This window comes from Carex rostrata, chromosome 20 (assembly GCF_964058835.1).
Source record: "Carex rostrata chromosome 20, lpCarRost1.2, whole genome shotgun sequence".
Classification (NCBI taxonomy): Eukaryota; Viridiplantae; Streptophyta; class Magnoliopsida; order Poales; family Cyperaceae; genus Carex; species Carex rostrata.
The window spans coordinates 6,366,595-6,383,405 of NC_135937.1; the positions used below are offsets into that span (position 1 = coordinate 6,366,595).

The following is a 16,811-nucleotide window of genomic DNA, read 5'->3' on the forward strand; positions in this document are numbered from 1 at the left end:
CATGTTTACAATGTTTAAAAAATGAGACTTTGTGAATAATAGACTAATAACGAACTGCTTATAAATTTACTAGTATCGTGCATATACATTGCAACGGGGATAATATTATAAGTGGAAAAAAAATCTCATACAAAATAACATAATTTTCATTAAAAAAAAAAGACTAATAGTAAAAAATTATTCAACAATAAAAAAATATGTTCTCCTACAAATGTAAAGTTTATTTTTAATGACATACCTATGAGTTTTCCTTTTACTGATACATGACAGTTTTTTTTTTGTTATGCTGCTTGACTGGGAAACAAGAGAAATTTTTTTTTTCAAAAAAGTTGTATTATTTATTGTTGTCATGTTATGACTTCTTGTTATTGTTATAAAGATTATTTTTTTTATAAGATTTATATATATTTATGTACTTTTTACTTAAATAAGATTATTAAATGACAAATATATTACTTATATCATGTAAAAATGAAAAGAACTAAAGACATTACCAATCAATTATTAATCAATACAAAAATTCCTTAAAAGATATTTAAAAAATGTAAAGAAATTATGACGAAAAAAAAGACAGACTAAACAAAATTGTGAGTACGTGTGGCGAGTACGTATGGCAAATCAAGACATCCACGTGGTTAATATCAAATAGTGGATTAGCAAGAATATAGCTAGTGGGGTTAGTAATATTAATAAAATATTTGATTTTTCTCAATTAGAATTAATTTTAAATATTAAACTTAATTAAATTTAAATATTAAATATTTGATTCCTTTCAATTAAAATTAAAATATCAAATATTTGATTCCTCTCAATTAGAAACACGAATTATAAAAAAATTCTTCTCTTAAACGCTTAGGCTTTGTTCGACAGTAAAAAGAAAGTTACTATTCACATGGAAAAAAAAATCACATTAACTTTTAGTTCAAAACTTTTAATTTATATTCTCTATTAGCTGCCGAACAGAGCCTTAATGTAATTCCCGGAAAGAAAGGGACAACGTTATAAATTTTCCCTAATTGAGTGAGTCCGCTTCCTCTGAGATAACAGGTTACTTAAGTTTATATATATATCGTCCGATCAGAATCCGTACCAATCGGTCAGAGGTATAAGAAGATTGGACGGTTCTTATCTAAACTTGAAATTTCTGTTACCTCAGGTGATATGAATTCTGAGTTGAGTAGTTCTAAATCAGCATGACATCGAGATCTCTCTCTCTCTCTGTCTACCCAGTTACCTTCCCCACTGGTCGTCTTCTCCTGAGCTTAGATGGAGTGATTACAATTGATTTATTTAGGAAGCACGGAGATTGGAATTTGTCGTTGCTGTGAGCAAAATGATGCGCGATTCGATATCAATTTCGATCGACGATTCGTGGGAGGAACTTCGGAAGGAGGCGCGAAAGGTGGAAGGAGATCTCGATGTCATGCTCTCCTCCTACGCTCGCCTTGCCGCCAGATTCAACCCCTCTTCTCAGGGTATTTAACAAACTTCTACTTGACTTGATGAACTTTTATCTCTTGGCACGAGGCATTTGAATCTGGGTAATTAGTGTGCTTTGTCAGGTGCTTTTACTGGTAATTTGTTCAGTTGAAAGAGACAATGTCGAAAAACTGTCTTTTCTTCAATTGTTGAAAGGCACTTTTTTTAGAGGGCAAGATCCGAGATGTCATCTCATAATTTTCCTTTTGTTGAGGTCTTAAATGCTCCATAGCAATTCCCTTATCTCCATTATGCCTTGTGGTACTTGAACATGTCCTCTATAGGGAAATGGCAGTGTCTTTGATCATCTGTTGTAACTTGTGAGTTGATCCTCAATTAGGAAACATGCACTATACAGCATGGAACATATTTGAACCACAATGATGCCAATTTGTTGTATATTAACAAACATTGTAGCTCATTTGTTCAAGCTATGGGGGTCAAATGGGAATGGGGGTCAATCATATAAAATTTTCATGCTGTGTATGGAGTCAATATTACAGTACCATAGCATTTTACATCATGAATAAGTCCAATCAAAATGCCAGCATGGTATATGTCCAATCAAAATGCCACAGACTGGTACACATATTCTTAAATCACTGGTTCACGATAATTTAACTTTTAGAGCATGCTTAACTGGAAAAACCTTTCACCAAGTTTTTTCGGGTGTAGTGCCTAACCTGGATACTAGGAGACAGTTTTCCTTTCTTCAATACCTGCCTTGATGAGTTTTGTTTTTTGAAAGGAAGTTGCTAATCAGATTTATATTAAGCAGTGCATAACAAGTACCAAATGGTAGAAAATTTGAGTAGTGTGAAACTCGTGTCATTCAAAGGTAAGGTTGTGTTGACCCAACTGGCATTGACCGGTACAAATTGCAAAACAGGTTTTGTTGACCCAGGTTCGCCAAAGGTAGGGTCAAGTCGTTCATGGAAGTCAATGGAGATGGAGATACAGTCTCTGCTGGAAAAGTTGCAAGATATAAATGATGCTATGAGCAGATGCGCTGCCACATCAGCACCCACCACCTCTGTCACTCAGAAGCTTGCACGCCATAGAGATATTCTCCATGAGTTCTCTCAGGTTCATTTCATTGTATAACTTGCATGCTCAGGTGTTGGTGCACTTTCAAGTTGTTGTGGGTATGAGTGCATTCCTGGGATTTTGTGTCTGTTGGTGGATTGGTTTGTTGTGTGTAGGTCAGTGTGCTGTCTTTTTGTCAGTCTGTTATGTGTGTTGCAAGTCATGTATCTATGTTTGTCGGCAGGGTATTTTTTTTTTTTTTTTTTTTGAGGTTGAGAGGGGATGCACGAGGTGTTGTTTCTCTGAGCTGTGACACTCACATGAAAAATAGTAATTACTTGTTAACGACTGGCTGTGACACTCATATGATCATACCTAGTACCTGTATGATAGATGGTACCAGTTATTTCAGTTTAAGATTTGTCCTGCCTGTACATTCTTGTTTCAGTATTTTGATTTCTTTCTATATTAATGAGTTGTGATTTTTTTTTATTTTTTTTTTAGGAAAGGAGTTGTGATTTATTTAGAACTTCTTTCTGGGCACTATTAAGAGTTAGATGTGGGGCCTGTGTACCAGAACATGGCTATATTTCAGCATGAGACAAAACAGACCCTTTCTTTTCTTTTAACAAGGTGGGATATAATTTATTTAAATATTTGATTGTATTTTGTAGGAATTTAGAAGAACAAAAGGAAACTTGAACTTAATGAGGGAACACGCTGAGCTTCTCAGCTCCGTGCGGGATGACATCACTGAATCCAAGGTTAGATTTGTATTAGAATTACCTAGTTTTCATCTACCAGATTTTATTTATTGCACCATTGGTTTTCCATATTTTGTTTGTGATTAAAACATGATAACTGCATTACACAGGCATCAGGAGGGATGTCACCACGCGTGCATCTTTTAAGAGAGAGAGCTTCCATCCATAGCAGTATATCTCAAGTATAAACTATTTCTAGTTTTTATCTATTATTTTTCACTCAGGGAGTACAATAGGGCATGAATACTATCCAGACAACAGTTTTTTTGGTTCTTTTTTAAGTTTATTGTGGTTCAAGTATGTGTCAGTGAAGGATATTATAGTAACCTTTAGGTTTGGTGGAATTGGTTAATCTGCCTGAAAATAAATTAACCGCTAACTGAGAGTTTTGTTTTCACTTTTAAATAAAATCACTTTAAATTAGATAGATGAGGTAATAGGCCAAGCACAAGCCACAAGGGCAGTGCTATCTTCGCAAGGCAGTTTGTTTGGAGACGTTCAAGGAAAAGTCAAGAAATTGGGCGAAAAATTCCCCGTCATAAGAGGACTTCTTGGTAAATTATCCCGCTATAAGTTTAGCTTCTACCCCAGTTTACTGTTCATCATTTGTTTGGAAAAATTTTCAAATAAGAATGCCTGTTTTTTTGTTTTTAAGTTTGACAAAGGTTCATCCCTCTTGTTATGTACTGATAGACCTATTACCACACTAGGGGTATTTAATCAGATCTATTGTGATAGTTTATTCCTCTGAACCGACCATGAGTTAAACTAGCATACTGCTTTAATGAATTTTTTTTGCTTATCTTGACTAAATTCTCTCTCTCTCTCATGTAGGTGCAATTAAAAGAAAGAAGTCGAAGGACACTATAATCCTTTCAGCAGTGATAGCTGCATGCACTCTCTTTCTTATCATATATTGGCTATCCAAATAGTAGCACATACTCCCCCCTCCCTCCCTCTCCCACAAAACAAAACAAAACAAAACAAAAAAATGCCCAAACAAAAAAAACAAAGAGAAAAAGAAGAATGCAATATTGCAATGAGATAGATTTTGTGTGCCTTAGCTAAAATTAAACCTATTTAGGCTACCCAGCTTGGTGTGCACTGTAAGAATCAAATTTTGTAATTTGATATGTCACGAGGATACATTTTTTTTTTTTTTTACTTTGTCCATGTATAGCAAACAATGCAAGGTTTGACAAGTCATTTAGTGAATGAACTATTTTGTTCACCTGTGGCTGTCACCGAGTGTTTTAGTCAACAGTACTGCCAAATCTGTTAATATATGCATTGGCGCTATAATTGGGTAGTATTAATCCTGTTTTAAGGACTTATATCTTACCACCTGATAGTACAAGGCAGTTCAATATTTCCACACGGAATAAATGATCAATTTTTTTGACACAGTGACAATAGGATGATAAATGGTCGCTTGATCACTCGTGGGTACGATTTGAGCAGGATATATAGTTCTAGGATGCAAAATGTAACCTGTAATGCAAGAATTATAATTTCCCATAGATATCCTTGCAAAGGTCGCCATCAATATGCCTTTTAACTATTTGGAATTAAGCTTGTCGATTCGGTTTCGGTGGCAGTTCCCGGTTTACTTATTGAAACTGATTGCCGCAATCAATGTATTTTTCTTTTGGTTAACTAAACAAAATTGACAAGAGAACGGATTAGACAGCTCTGAAATCCGATGCCAAATGAAATTCTGCTTTACCAACGTGCTTCCGAAAACAAATATAATTTGGATGGCAATCTCTGTTTAACAGGTTCGAAACAAGTATCACTACAATGCTTTCACGCAATGACTTGATTAAAACTCTTTTTGGTACTGTGGACAACACTTTCACACTATGATTTGTCTAAATCTGAAGAAACAAATTGATTTTAATCCATTAGGATATGAAATGATCAAGTACAAAATTCTTGCTTATAGGCAGTTCCTATTTATTGCCAAACTTTAATAAGGTGTAGTACTAGATCTGTTCAACTTTAATGGTACAGTTCCTGTATATCCCTATCATGACGGATGCTGATCCATCACATATTCACATCTAAAGCACAAAAATACAGTTACTGAACAGATCACCACGCATACTCTGCCTCAAAATAATTACATTCAAATGTTTGAGAAAAGTTTTGGAAGACAAGTAATATACTGTACAAATCATAGGAAACCAAAACTTTGAATTAAAAGTTTTGGGAGACAAGTAATATACTGTACAAATCATAGGAAACCAAAACTTTGAATTAAAACTGAACTACATTTAAGTAGGTTTTGATCCCTCGAGTTAGTTCTTGCCATTTCTCAAAGCCTGCCATCAAGCCAAGATCTAGAGAGATATCTTTCCTTTTTTTCGTTTTATCTTGCCGATTGGTTCCGCAACTACATTTTGCGAATTTGAAAGATGGTGAATTCACTTTTCACCCACTTGGTTATTACAAGATTAGGTGAAAGGTTAGAGACCGAAGAGAGGAAGTGCGACTTTGACAAAACAGTAACTTAATGCTCCGGTGAAAACATAGCTATCAACTCTGTCAAGTATACCTCCTGAACAAAATATAAAAAGTCAAAATAAAGCCATTATATTTTTGAAGAAAAAAACAATCAACTCTGAAATATTAGGAACTATGAAATAAATCCTACTCGGAATATAAGGATTAATTAAAATTTGACCATCTGCCTCTCTTCCTAAAGCAATTGAAATGTTTAGTTGTTCGGTTCCAACTTTAAATATACTGCCAAGTCTGCTTATGAATGTTTTGTTCATAATAACGTATAGAAGTCATGTTATTTTGTAAAAAAAAAACCACCCAAATTCATCCATAAGTTGCAGTTGTAAAAAACATTAATTGCATTTTGCTAAATAGAAAATATAGGGTTTGGTTGCAAATACCACACTGAAAAGTTAATAGGGATATTATGTGTGCAAAGAATGAAGGCGCACCATGTCCAGGAATGAGAGATCCTGAATCTTTAACACCAGCGTCTCTTTTGATAAGGGACTCCAGAAGGTCCCCGAAAATTGACCCCGCGAAGTTCAACACTCCATATACTAATGCACTAGTTTTCAATTGAATAACAGATTAACCATATTAGATAATAAACTTTTTAAGTTATAAACCTTAAAGTATCAGCATCCGGTAATATTGCAATCTTACCTTGGTAAAGACTTAGGCCAGCATAGAATTTTTGACAAAATAACAGTAACAACGACACAGCCCAAAAGGCCCGCAAAAGCTCCCTCCAAGGTTTTTTTTGGGCTTATGTCAGTCAATGGAGTTTTTCCAAATGCCTGAAATTTACACAAAAATTATACATAATGTATGTCATTAAGCCATAACAAAAAAAATATAAAACAACAATATATGCTTCGAACAACAAAATAATATGCAAAACAAATTTTCAAACTTCTCATTTGGGGTTCATTGGGCACCTAATTATGTTTTGAAATACTGTTTGTATGAACTATATGTTTCTAAATGATTAATATAGAAGTTGTGGTATTTAAGGCCGCTTTCAAAATAAAATAAAAACAATAAAGAAGAAAAGGTACATACCCTTCCACCAAGAAATGCAAACGTATCTGCTGCAATTATACTACTAATTGAAATCAGCGTGGCGACCAGTCCAACTGTCCAGTGAGCCCTCCCACCAAGTAATACCGGCCAATATTTCCCTATCTCTGAGGACAAAAAAAATGAACAGAGATAATCACAAATCAATTTTTGTTTTTTACCCCCCTAATGATATGCAGAAATCCTTTTCTGTACACTTCCTTTCATATTAGTATCTGAGTCAACTATCAACTACCTTAACACATGAGTGACAATATGACACAATTTAAAAAAAAAAAAAGTGTAGTGTACCAGTATTTAATGCAGGGGCAGCCAAGCTGCAACGGAGCTTGATCCAAAAAGAAGGGAGATAGCCACAATAAAACAGCCCAAAAACAGTACTTGCCAAATGGGCAAAACGGGGATTTCCTCTCTGTAACATCACCGCTATGGCTATAATAAATGCTGAGAATATCACTGACACATCCATGTGGCCATAATACCTATCACATCAAAACAAACCACAATAATAAATATATTGTTGAAGATATTCAGTAACTTAGACTTCCATTTTGCAAATGAAACTGTATATTTTACTATATATGTAAAAAGGACAAAAAAAAATTCTCATGTTGTATCCAGCACAAAATTGTGGCGGTTATTTTGCAAATAACACTTTAAACTGTTAAAAGTATAATGAGAAAACAAATAAATTCTCAACGAAATTAGTTCCTATCTAACTACATAAAAAATAAGACCAACATATAGATCTTTGCTTAATTTTAGCTTAATTTAATTTTTCTTGAAAAATAAATTGTTAACAGTAGTAATAAATTTGTGGAACAATTAGTATAATGAAACTTTGACCTTTTTCATTAAGTTGATATGAAGTTAGTGATGGTGCTAATTGGGAATCTATTAGAAAGGTTGCCACACTCGGGGGTGTGAGAAATATTGAGTAATATCTGCAATAAATGCAAGTACTGGCAAAATCTTCAAAGCACCCTAAGAGTAAGGCATTATATTTTGACAGTTGTACAAGTCTAGCCTTGCACGAATCAGATCATTTACCGGCATGTACCACTCATGTAACAAGTTCGCTTATGACCACACAAATAGTTACACCCATGGTTCACCTTACCAGTATGTACATGTACAGTGCTGTATCAGTTACTTGGACTACCAGGAAATTTATGTCAGCCAGAAACACAAACTAATTTGAAATTGGTAAATAACAATGTATTACATTATGAGAACTAACTAAGAACTTGTGTTAACACTACCTTACAAATCTCATTGCAAATTCCAACTCAAATAGTTGTGGTCCCGGTATTGCATCTCTCCTGTATTTTGTTAGCACTACACACAGGACCAGCACAGTATCAAAATTTTAACTGGAGACTTACAGGGTGAAAAGAGGCATGAGAAAGCAGATAACAGAGCAAACCCTAGAAACATATCTGGGGGGTGGGGCCATGCCATCAGCGATACGCCTACTTCTGACGAGTTCAAAGAATTCACGGGACCCAGCAAGCACAACGGCTGCTAAGGCTGCTGCAAACACCCATCCACCGGCCACCACCACCCCTCCAGCGCCAAACCCTATCCCCAGACCAAATACCACTCTCTTTTTTAATTGATTACTCTGTCCCTTTTGATTTTGCTCCAATGAAATTTCAGAGATGGAAATGTCAGTGGAGGAAATTTCGCCTCCAGAGCCCTACAAAATTGGAAAGCAAGAAGGAATGTCATATTAAAAAATACACCTCTCAAAATAAGAAAATAATGTTTTTCATTGGAATTCATAGAGGAAAGGAAGAAGATAGATTATAATAAAAATGTTTCCTGTTACCAACCAGGAGAGATTTGACTGCTAAAACACGTTAAATACTACTAATTCTAGCGTTTTCGAGAGCGTGATTGCAAATTTCGTTAAACTAAGTAATGGAGGCAGGTTTATTTTCATGGATCAGAATTCCATTCTGTCTAGAGCGGTATAGAATTCCATTCAGCACAAAATAGATTTTCTAAGAATCTTAATTGAGTACCTCGAGTGGCGATGGCATGGAACTAGGTGTACTCTCTGTTGTAGAGGTATACTTTTCAGCGATGGAAGAGGATGAAGGGAAGAAGGTGGAGTCGGCGGCCGAGAAACGCCGTGGCAAGTGGCGGAGGAGGTGGCGTACGGATATTACTGGACGCGGCGTGGGGGATGGCCACATAGATACACGCAAGTTGTTGTTGCCTCTTCTTCCAGTAGAGAGAGATGAGGGGAGAGAGTGGAGGGAGCAGGAGCAGTGGGCTGTTGCCACCGCCATTTTTGCCCCCCTTTTGGAGAAGAGGAGAGAGAAAGGCGACAGTGTCAGAGCGAGAGGGAGGGGAAGGACTCGGATGGAGTCTAGGAAGCGACTACTGGAGATACTGTTGAAGCGTGATCCTCTCCAGTAACAAAGATTGGAGCTCTCCTTTGTTAGTTAACAGTTACAAAGATTCTGGAAACATTAGCAAGCGAAGTATATAGGGACATCTGAAATTGCCTTCCTCCCCCTTTTTATAGCCTCCCCCTATTTTTTCATTACATTTTTTTTTATTTTGCATTATCTAGCGTCAGTCGCTCTAATGTCATGTATGAACATATGAGTTTACGATGGTGGGCTGCTGCTTTTGCTTGACCCTTCTTCCCAGAGGGACCCAGTCTAGTTCGAGGGGCCTCTTTGCATTTTAAAATTTTATATAAATTTATAGATTTGGACTGATTTTGTCTCTTCTTCTTTTTTTCTTTTTTTTTTTAACTTTTAGTTTATAATAATATTAAATTTAGCCTTAAAAGTATGATAAATTATTTAAATTCTAATTGATAATTAAAAGTCAGATCATTAGAAATTAGAACATTGTATTTTATATAATATCCAATTAATTAATAAATTCGAATCCAATTAACTATTCAAATATTCAATTCGTTATTTTGTAATCCTGACAAAAATTCTAGATCTGCCCCTTGCTTCTTCCACACCTTTCCTTGTGCTAGATCACAGTCGTTATGGTTTGTACCGGTAGTGTTTACCAAACGGGTTGGGTCGGGTCCCATCAGTCCAAACCCGCCCGGGCCACGGTTCCCATGGTCCTCGGGGTTGGCGGGTCCCATTTGGGGGAGTTGGACCAAACTCGTGCTAGACCCTTGGTCCAAAATTAGCACAGGTCGATTCGAGTCGGGTGCGGGTCGAGTGCGGGTCTTGGTTCGTGTTTGGTTTTTTTTTAAAAGAAAAACAGTGGACTGTTTCTAGTTACTATTTAGTTTGGTTTGTTTGGTCCGGTCCGGGTTTAGGTGGGTCTCGGGTTGGTCCGGGTCGGGGCTAGTCGAGTCGGGGGTTTGGGTGGGTTGGATTTTCAGGAGTCTAGTTCAAAAAATCAGCGCAAATCTTTGTTAGACCTAACCCTAGAGTTAGTCCGAGCCGGTCTGAAAGTCTAGCTAGGGTCGGGTCGGTTCAGAGGCTATCCACGGTTCGACCGGATCAGTTTTGACCCGTTCAGATTTTTTCAATTCACTAGTACCGAGTGACCAAGGGTGTACTCGAGAGAGGAGAGGAGGAATGATTGAACCTAACCAAACTGTCTTTACCGAATTGTCTTTACTTATTTCACAATATTAAAATTTGAAGAGAAGAAAATTCTTTATACTGGCCCTCTTTCTTTCTATTATTTTCTCTCCTCTCAAAATTTAAAGACAAAAGAGTATTTCAAATGAGCCTCATCTCAAGATTTAGGGTGCATTTGGATGAGGCAAATAATAATGTTACCCCGAGTTAGCTACTATTCCAAATTACTATTTTACGTTTGGATATGTTTGAGTTAACAAAAAGGAATTATTCTTTGTTTGTCTTTTGTGAATTAGCATGCTATTCTACTAACTCAACTAAAAATTGGGTTAGCTCACTATTCTCACTAACTCAAGTTAACTCAAAAAAATGATCTTTTGAGTTAACGAATGTCAACTGTCTGATTTTAAACGGAGTCAATTCAGTCACTGCATATGATATAGGGGACCCTTTAATATTAGTGTGTATTTAGTCTACACAAATCTTAAAACATATTGAATAGTTAAGATTTATTAACTCAAAAGATTCCCATTTGCGTTAATGCAAAGGATACGAATTCAGATTTAAAGACAAAAGAATATCTCAAATGAGCCTCAGCATGTGTGAAGGGCTTCGGTAAATGATGCAGACTCAAGTCGACTTTTGAGTGGGTCTGATGCCCATTGGACCCAAAGTGGCTCCAATGGGTTCGGTAACCGTCGGATCTGCTTTAGAATTTGTGTATACGGATTTTAAAGCAGACACGAAATTGCGGACACGAATCCTAAAGCAGATCAGACGGTTAGTGAACCCATTGGGACCACTTTGGATTCAATGGGCATCGGACCCAAGCTGCTTCCACTCAAGTCTCGCCAAGGGAATCTTTCAAAATGCGGATTTAATTCACACGAATCTTAAAACTGATCAGACAGTCTAGATATATTAACTCAAAAAATTTCTTTTCGAGTTAATACAGAGGATACGAACTCAGTGCCCACTGGATACGAGTTCGATAGTAAAGACCTTTACACCAGCAACAACTCAAGTCTCGCCAAATTCCTTACATTGGATCGTGATTTCAACCCCCTCAAATTGCGTGAAATGAACTCGAACTCTCGTTCATCATTCTCTTCCGATCATCAAATTTATTTGAAATCCAATTTGGAATCGCGTTTGGTGAAAAAGGAGGTTTCGGATCAGAAAATTATTGTCAGCACCTTGGTAATAATGGAGTTGAAATAAAATAATATGAAGCGTCTCTTCAGAGGGTTGGGAGCGTCTCTTCAGAGGTGATTCTGAGGGTTGAAACCCTGGTCGACCACCCACGCCCCCACCTCTGCCTCAGCCCGCACAACACCCTCTGTCAGCATAGTACTCCACCCTTTCGTCTGGCCCGCCACGAATTTGTATCCTCTGCATTAACTCAAAAGAGAATTTTTTGAGTTAATGTATCTCAATCATCCGATCTGTTTAAAATTTGTGCAGATTAAATATACACTAATATTAAAAGACCCCTTATATCATAGACAAGAGCTATATTTACTCCGTTTGAAATCAGATGGTTGAGATTCATGAACTCAAAAGATTGTCTTTTGAGTTAATGCAGAGGATACACATTTGCCCATCATCGCCTCTACTTTCTGCCACTACTCCACCTTTTTCGTCTCTAAATCCTAAACCACCGTTTTTAACTCTAAATTTGTCTCTAAACCCTAACTTTAATATTCTCCCTATCTCTGAATCGATTACCCCGAAACTCTAGGCGAGATTGGGAGAGGCTGTAGTTCGCACTGGCCTCCCCCACCCACCACCCTCAAAAAAAAAAAAAAAAAAAAAAAAAAAAAATTGTTCTAAATGCCTCATCTTTTCTATTGTTGGCCAACTAATGCAATAGAGAGCAAGAAAATGAGAGAGAGATTAGCGACCACTTAAAAATCGATTTGTTAAATATTGTCATGTCAGATGTCGTATTATATTGTGTTATTAGATATTGAGGTGTTATTTAGAATTGAATTTGGTGGTGTTGAACTAAATGTGAAAAGAATCAAAGATTGATGTAATTTTACTTTTCATAATAAAAATTATACTTAACAACAGCGGCCAACATTTCAAAAAAGAAATAAGATTATCTGTCACTAGAAAATACGATTTACCAACCGCAAAGAAGAAAGTAACAATAAAATATAATAATCTATTTTCAGTTCGTTGTTTATAGATGAGAGAGGGACTGAGGGAGGGAGATGGCTATAGTTGTCCTAAGTCACCGTAAAAACCTCTCCCGAAAGAACTCGAGTGATAATACAAACAGTTTACACAAATCCAAACTATTTTTAAACCGAAACACAACACTACAAAAATTGTTAACAATAACGGAACTAAGAAAAAAAGAAAACCATACAAATTAGTACAAGTTCAGACTCTTTAGCAATTCAGCTAAAAGAGGCAGTTTTTCTGGGGCCCGCTTTTGATATTCCTTTGTCAGCACCTCTGCAGCCAGGGCTGGCAACTCTGAGCTTTCTTCATCTCTATTTCGACCTCTCGGTAATAGATTAATTGCCCCACCACACTGTAATAACGAAAGATAATGTAGTATGTTACTAATGTAGTGTTTCAACTATTAAGGTACAAACTGTGTGACATCTCGCATCTGGTGCAAATAGAGAAATATTCAGCATAACTTGGTAAAAGCAAACATCTGATAAGGTTTCAAAAAAATATATAGACTTCCACTCTCCCCCGTTTTCTTCATAAATATACCAAAAGTCACCTCAAAATTTATAATTATTGGTGCTTCTGTCATTTCCATCTTTAAAAGGCATTTTGGTTATTGAAAATTTGAGACCCCTGACTTATCTGATTGAGTTTAACTCCTGGAAGGTTTTTGTGCTGTTAACCCCCCTTTTCCATAAGAGTAGAAATGACATTTTGAGGTTTCGTAAGCTTGTAAGAACAGAAAAAGGGGGGAAAAAAAGAGTTTAGATATTGTACCATACAAACACCATATAGAGCTCGAATGTTTTTCCCTCCAGTTAATTGGATGGCTGCTGCGTAGTACTTTTTGGCTGTTTGAAAATTTTCTAGACCTCCCATCGTGAATAGTACCTATTAAATCATAAATTCATACATGCAAGTTAAAGGCTCGGAACCATTTCCCTTCTTTCTCTGAGGGCCTCCCCCATAAAAGCACATTAATAGAGGCACATAATAGAGAGTAAAGCTAGCGTGTGACATGCTCACCAAGAAAGTTTGGTGAGCATAACTCCAAAAGTATATCGGATCGACGTCAAATGCCAAATCCAAACCGTTGAAATCCATGTACTTCATGAGTGATGCATATATATGCAAACTTTTGAAAGTTTCGAGTTTATTTGCTACACGGTCAAGTGGTCAAAGAAATAAACATTTTATTATAAGTTATTTTATATATTCAATTTTTATTATTTCTTTGACCACTTGACCGTGTAGCAAATAAACTCGAAACTTTCAAAATTTTGCATGTATATGCATCACTCATGAAGTACATGGATTTCAACGGTTTGGATTTGACATTTGACGTCGATCCGATATACTTTTGGAGTTATGCTCACCAAACTTTCTTGGTGAGCATGTCACACGCTAGCTTTACTCCATAATAGATATCAACTTAAAGACAAGCTCTAAACAGTATAGACTTAATAAATCAATGGGGGAATTTCCCCTAAATCAATTGTACTGCTACGGTGAAAATTGCCTCAAAAATAAATGCAAACCAAACCTAATTATTCTATCTAGAAAACATTAAAAGATTGTTATTGGTATCATTGCCATATTCACTTACATCAGCATAGGATATCTGGTACAGTGATACCATAGGTTGAGCCAGAATTAATTCCTCGTAACAAAAGGCAGCTTGCTTATACCTGGTCAGAGAGAAGTGAGAAAACAAATTATTCTTAATTTCAAACAAATATTCTTTTGTTCCTCTACTGTAATTAGGTATAGCCGCCTGCAGTGATAACAAATTGCCAGTAAGGAAACTTCAATTCTTGAAATCATGAAAACCTAACAAAACCATTAAATTTCAAAGTAGCTACTATAAATTTTGCAACTTTATATGAAGCCTGCTTTCAACTGCTAAGGTCAGGGAGGCATTATATTTCTAAGTATTTATATATTACTTATTTTCTAGAGATGCTTCTTACATTTGTAGTGAAACATAGATTTCAGCGAGTTCTCTCCAAGCGTCATGATCGGCCATGAATCTAACAAATGCAAATGATAGTCAATAATTAATAAAAGGTACCAAGCAAACTCATTTGCAAATCAGGGGGATTTGTTGCAAATTTGGTGATTAACACTAATTTCCAGGAAAAAAAAACATACTGCGTTATATCATGCCTGTTTGGCATGGGTATTTTCTGGGAATTATGCAGTTATGCACTGGTACATGATGATACGATGATACTATTTTATAAGTTATTTGAGGAATACTGGAAATTGTTCCTTAGAAAAGAAAAAATTTACTCACATTTCAAGGTACTTGTTAAGATACTCAACAACCAGTGTAGTATTTCCCTGCGCCTTTGCCATTGCAATTTTTCTTTTATGAATCAGCTAAAACAATTCAAAATTTTGAAATATTAATTTCTTCATACATATCAAAATTTTGATAATGTAAAAAACAAAAAAAACAAAAGAGCTTCAAGCTCCACTTTTAAAAAACAATTGCCAAGCATGGAAGTGATGGTATTATGCGATAATATGGTAATATGAGGGACCTAAATGCCAACAAGGGATGCAATAAAAGATATAAAACCTGATCATTTGGATTGGTTTCCAAAAGGACAGCATAAGCTCTCTCTGCTTCAGCCCATGCTCCTTTTGCTTCCAGGAGCATTCCTTGTAATCTTGCTGAAACAACAAAGATACAGGAAAATGTAACTGTACTAAATACCATATATTAACTTGTTAAATGACATAACTGGTTACTTATAAATCGAATTAGTATAGTCATAATAAAGGAAAATGTACATACCAACCCTTAGACTATCTGGAAATTTCTTTTTAAGAATCCCGATACAATCCTGAAGATAACACAAAGTTAATATTTCAAAAGAAAAACAAATATCAGTTTAAACCAAAGGACAAACCAACCTTTATCACCATTTATTGCCTGGTATGTTGGTGATCTGAAAATTATTTGATTATTACTGTCGTCTGACTATAGAGTTGAGCAAATTCAATGTAACCTGGGAGTTCTACGAATTTGAGAGTTTAATAGCATAGGAGGCTTCTCCTATTTATACTGTGGTACAATGGTACAAACAGTACTTTGCATTTTTCTAAAAAAATATGTTTCTTGGAAGACATTTTGGGCAAGGAATTGAGTGCAGTACAATTTACCTTTGCAACGTCAATAGTTTGGCAATCCATAGCAGCGACAGCTACTTGTTCATAAAGAGTCCATTCTACACAAACAAAGAAATAAGCAAATCTCAATTCTCTCAAATTTTAGTTTCTATAAAACCAATCTCACTGGAGATCAATGAAAATTTTACATCCGATTCTTCAAATTGTTTCATGCACTATGGGAACTGCCTTCAAAACAACTTATGCAAAGTGAAAAAGAGAGGAAAAAGTGGATTGTTTATATGGACAATTAGACCAATCGATGTCTTCCAAGAGCAATCAGAGATGACAGGACTTGAGTGATATATCTATTCCGGTTTTACTGACTAAACGGATCAATACCAATTCGAACTTCGTTTATAATCCCGATTCGTTTTCCAGTTTTTAATTCCCATTATCACAAAACCTAAAAAGAGAATGGATTCATTTCATGATACAATTACAAGGAATTCTGGCATTACCTTCAGAACCAAGTTTAGATCGGGCCTTGGGGTCATTCAATAGAGACAAACCAAGGCGAAGCACCGGCTCGGGACGTCGCACCTTGAGACGACGCACGAGACAGAGGTACTCCCAGGCACCTCCTCCGCCGTGCGTCGCTTGCTCCTCCAGCTGATTCAGCTGCGCCGCCTCCGACGCCGACGATCCTCCCGATCCCACCATTGTAGATCAGGTTGACTAAGAGAGAGAGAGAGAGAGAGAGAGAGAGCTCAGATTGATCTTTGTAAACAAGTCGGGACTCGGAATTCGGAAAGAAGAGGCTCTGACTGACAAGTGGTCCCACGTTTCGAGTATTATAGTAAAAATAGGGGGTTTATTTTTGCAAATATACTAAAATACTAAATAGATGCATAAAATTGGTTAACCTTTAATTAGTCATCATTTATATTTTTTTACTTAATTGATCTATTTTTCTCTTTATTTCTCATTTAAAAACTAAAGTATATGATATATCTAAATTATAATATACCTCTTATTTTGTATTTATCTGCATTAATTACAACACAGCTAA

The 16,811-nt window shown here is 36.0% G+C and overlaps 3 protein-coding genes across 4 annotated transcripts; 1 reads left to right on the forward strand and 2 right to left on the reverse strand.

Moving 5' to 3' along the window:
* The first annotated feature begins 1,207 nt into the window (after positions 1–1,207).
* Positions 1,208–4,226, forward strand: GOS12 (golgi snare 12). Its single transcript, XM_078322397.1, has 6 exons — positions 1,208–1,475; positions 2,369–2,565; positions 3,180–3,269; positions 3,380–3,451; positions 3,694–3,823; positions 4,104–4,226. The coding sequence occupies exons 1-6, from the start codon at positions 1,334–1,336 to the stop codon at positions 4,199–4,201; spliced, it is 729 nt and encodes a 242-aa protein (XP_078178523.1). The 5' UTR covers positions 1,208–1,333; the 3' UTR covers positions 4,202–4,226.
* A 1,120-nt stretch (positions 4,227–5,346) lies between these two features.
* LOC144572518 (phosphatidate cytidylyltransferase 4, chloroplastic-like) lies at positions 5,347–9,243 on the reverse strand. The gene is made up of 7 exons (XM_078322112.1): positions 8,885–9,243; positions 8,243–8,556; positions 7,149–7,339; positions 6,840–6,964; positions 6,441–6,574; positions 6,227–6,342; positions 5,347–5,829 (listed from the first exon to the last, which is right to left on the reverse strand). Exons 1-7 carry the CDS (start codon positions 9,152–9,154, stop codon positions 5,738–5,740), a joined length of 1,242 nt encoding a protein of 413 aa, XP_078178238.1. The 5' UTR covers positions 9,155–9,243; the 3' UTR covers positions 5,347–5,737.
* Positions 9,244–12,582: 3,339 nt separating this feature from the next.
* LOC144572211 (uncharacterized) lies at positions 12,583–16,568 on the reverse strand. Of its 2 annotated transcripts, XR_013517701.1 has the most exons (10): positions 16,261–16,568; positions 15,794–15,858; positions 15,426–15,474; positions 15,207–15,301; positions 14,919–15,004; positions 14,593–14,652; positions 14,229–14,310; positions 13,400–13,513; positions 12,685–12,977; positions 12,583–12,638 (listed from the first exon to the last, which is right to left on the reverse strand). XR_013517701.1 is itself a non-coding variant. In XM_078321675.1 (9 exons), the coding sequence occupies exons 1-9, from the start codon at positions 16,460–16,462 to the stop codon at positions 12,813–12,815; spliced, it is 918 nt and encodes a 305-aa protein (XP_078177801.1). In that variant the 5' UTR covers positions 16,463–16,568; the 3' UTR covers positions 12,583–12,812. The 2 variants fall into 2 exon arrangements, 1 of the variants encoding a protein (XP_078177801.1); XM_078321675.1 differs by having other exon boundaries at positions 12,583–12,977.
* Between the last annotated feature and the right edge of the window lie 243 nt (positions 16,569–16,811).

What these genes read in the sequence shown, in the direction of transcription:
- GOS12 (XM_078322397.1), top strand. Translation starts at nt 1,334, where the DNA reads ATGATGCGCGATTCGATATCAATTTCGATCGACGATTCGTGGGAGGAA. An exon ending in ATTCAACCCCTCTTCTCAGG is followed by an intron (nt 1,476 to 2,368) that starts GTATTTAACAAA and finishes ATTGCAAAACAG; the next exon opens with GTTTTGTTGACCCAGGTTCG. An exon ending in TCCATAGCAGTATATCTCAA is followed by an intron (nt 3,452 to 3,693) that starts GTATAAACTATT and finishes ACTTTAAATTAG; the next exon opens with ATAGATGAGGTAATAGGCCA.
- LOC144572518 (XM_078322112.1), bottom strand. Translation starts at nt 9,154, where the DNA reads ATGGCGGTGGCAACAGCCCACTGCTCCTGCTCCCTCCACTCTCTCCCC. An exon ending in CCATGCCATCGCCACTCGAG is followed by an intron (nt 8,557 to 8,884) that starts GTACTCAATTAA and finishes CCAATTTTGTAG; the next exon opens with GGCTCTGGAGGCGAAATTTC. An exon ending in TGGCCTAAGTCTTTACCAAG is followed by an intron (nt 6,343 to 6,440) that starts GTAAGATTGCAA and finishes ATTGAAAACTAG; the next exon opens with TGCATTAGTATATGGAGTGT.
- LOC144572211 (XM_078321675.1), bottom strand. Translation starts at nt 16,462, where the DNA reads ATGGTGGGATCGGGAGGATCGTCGGCGTCGGAGGCGGCGCAGCTGAAT. An exon ending in AAACCAATCCAAATGATCAG is followed by an intron (nt 15,005 to 15,206) that starts GTTTTATATCTT and finishes GAATTGTTTTAG; the next exon opens with CTGATTCATAAAAGAAAAAT. An exon ending in CTTAACAAGTACCTTGAAAT is followed by an intron (nt 14,653 to 14,918) that starts GTGAGTAAATTT and finishes TGCATTTGTTAG; the next exon opens with ATTCATGGCCGATCATGACG.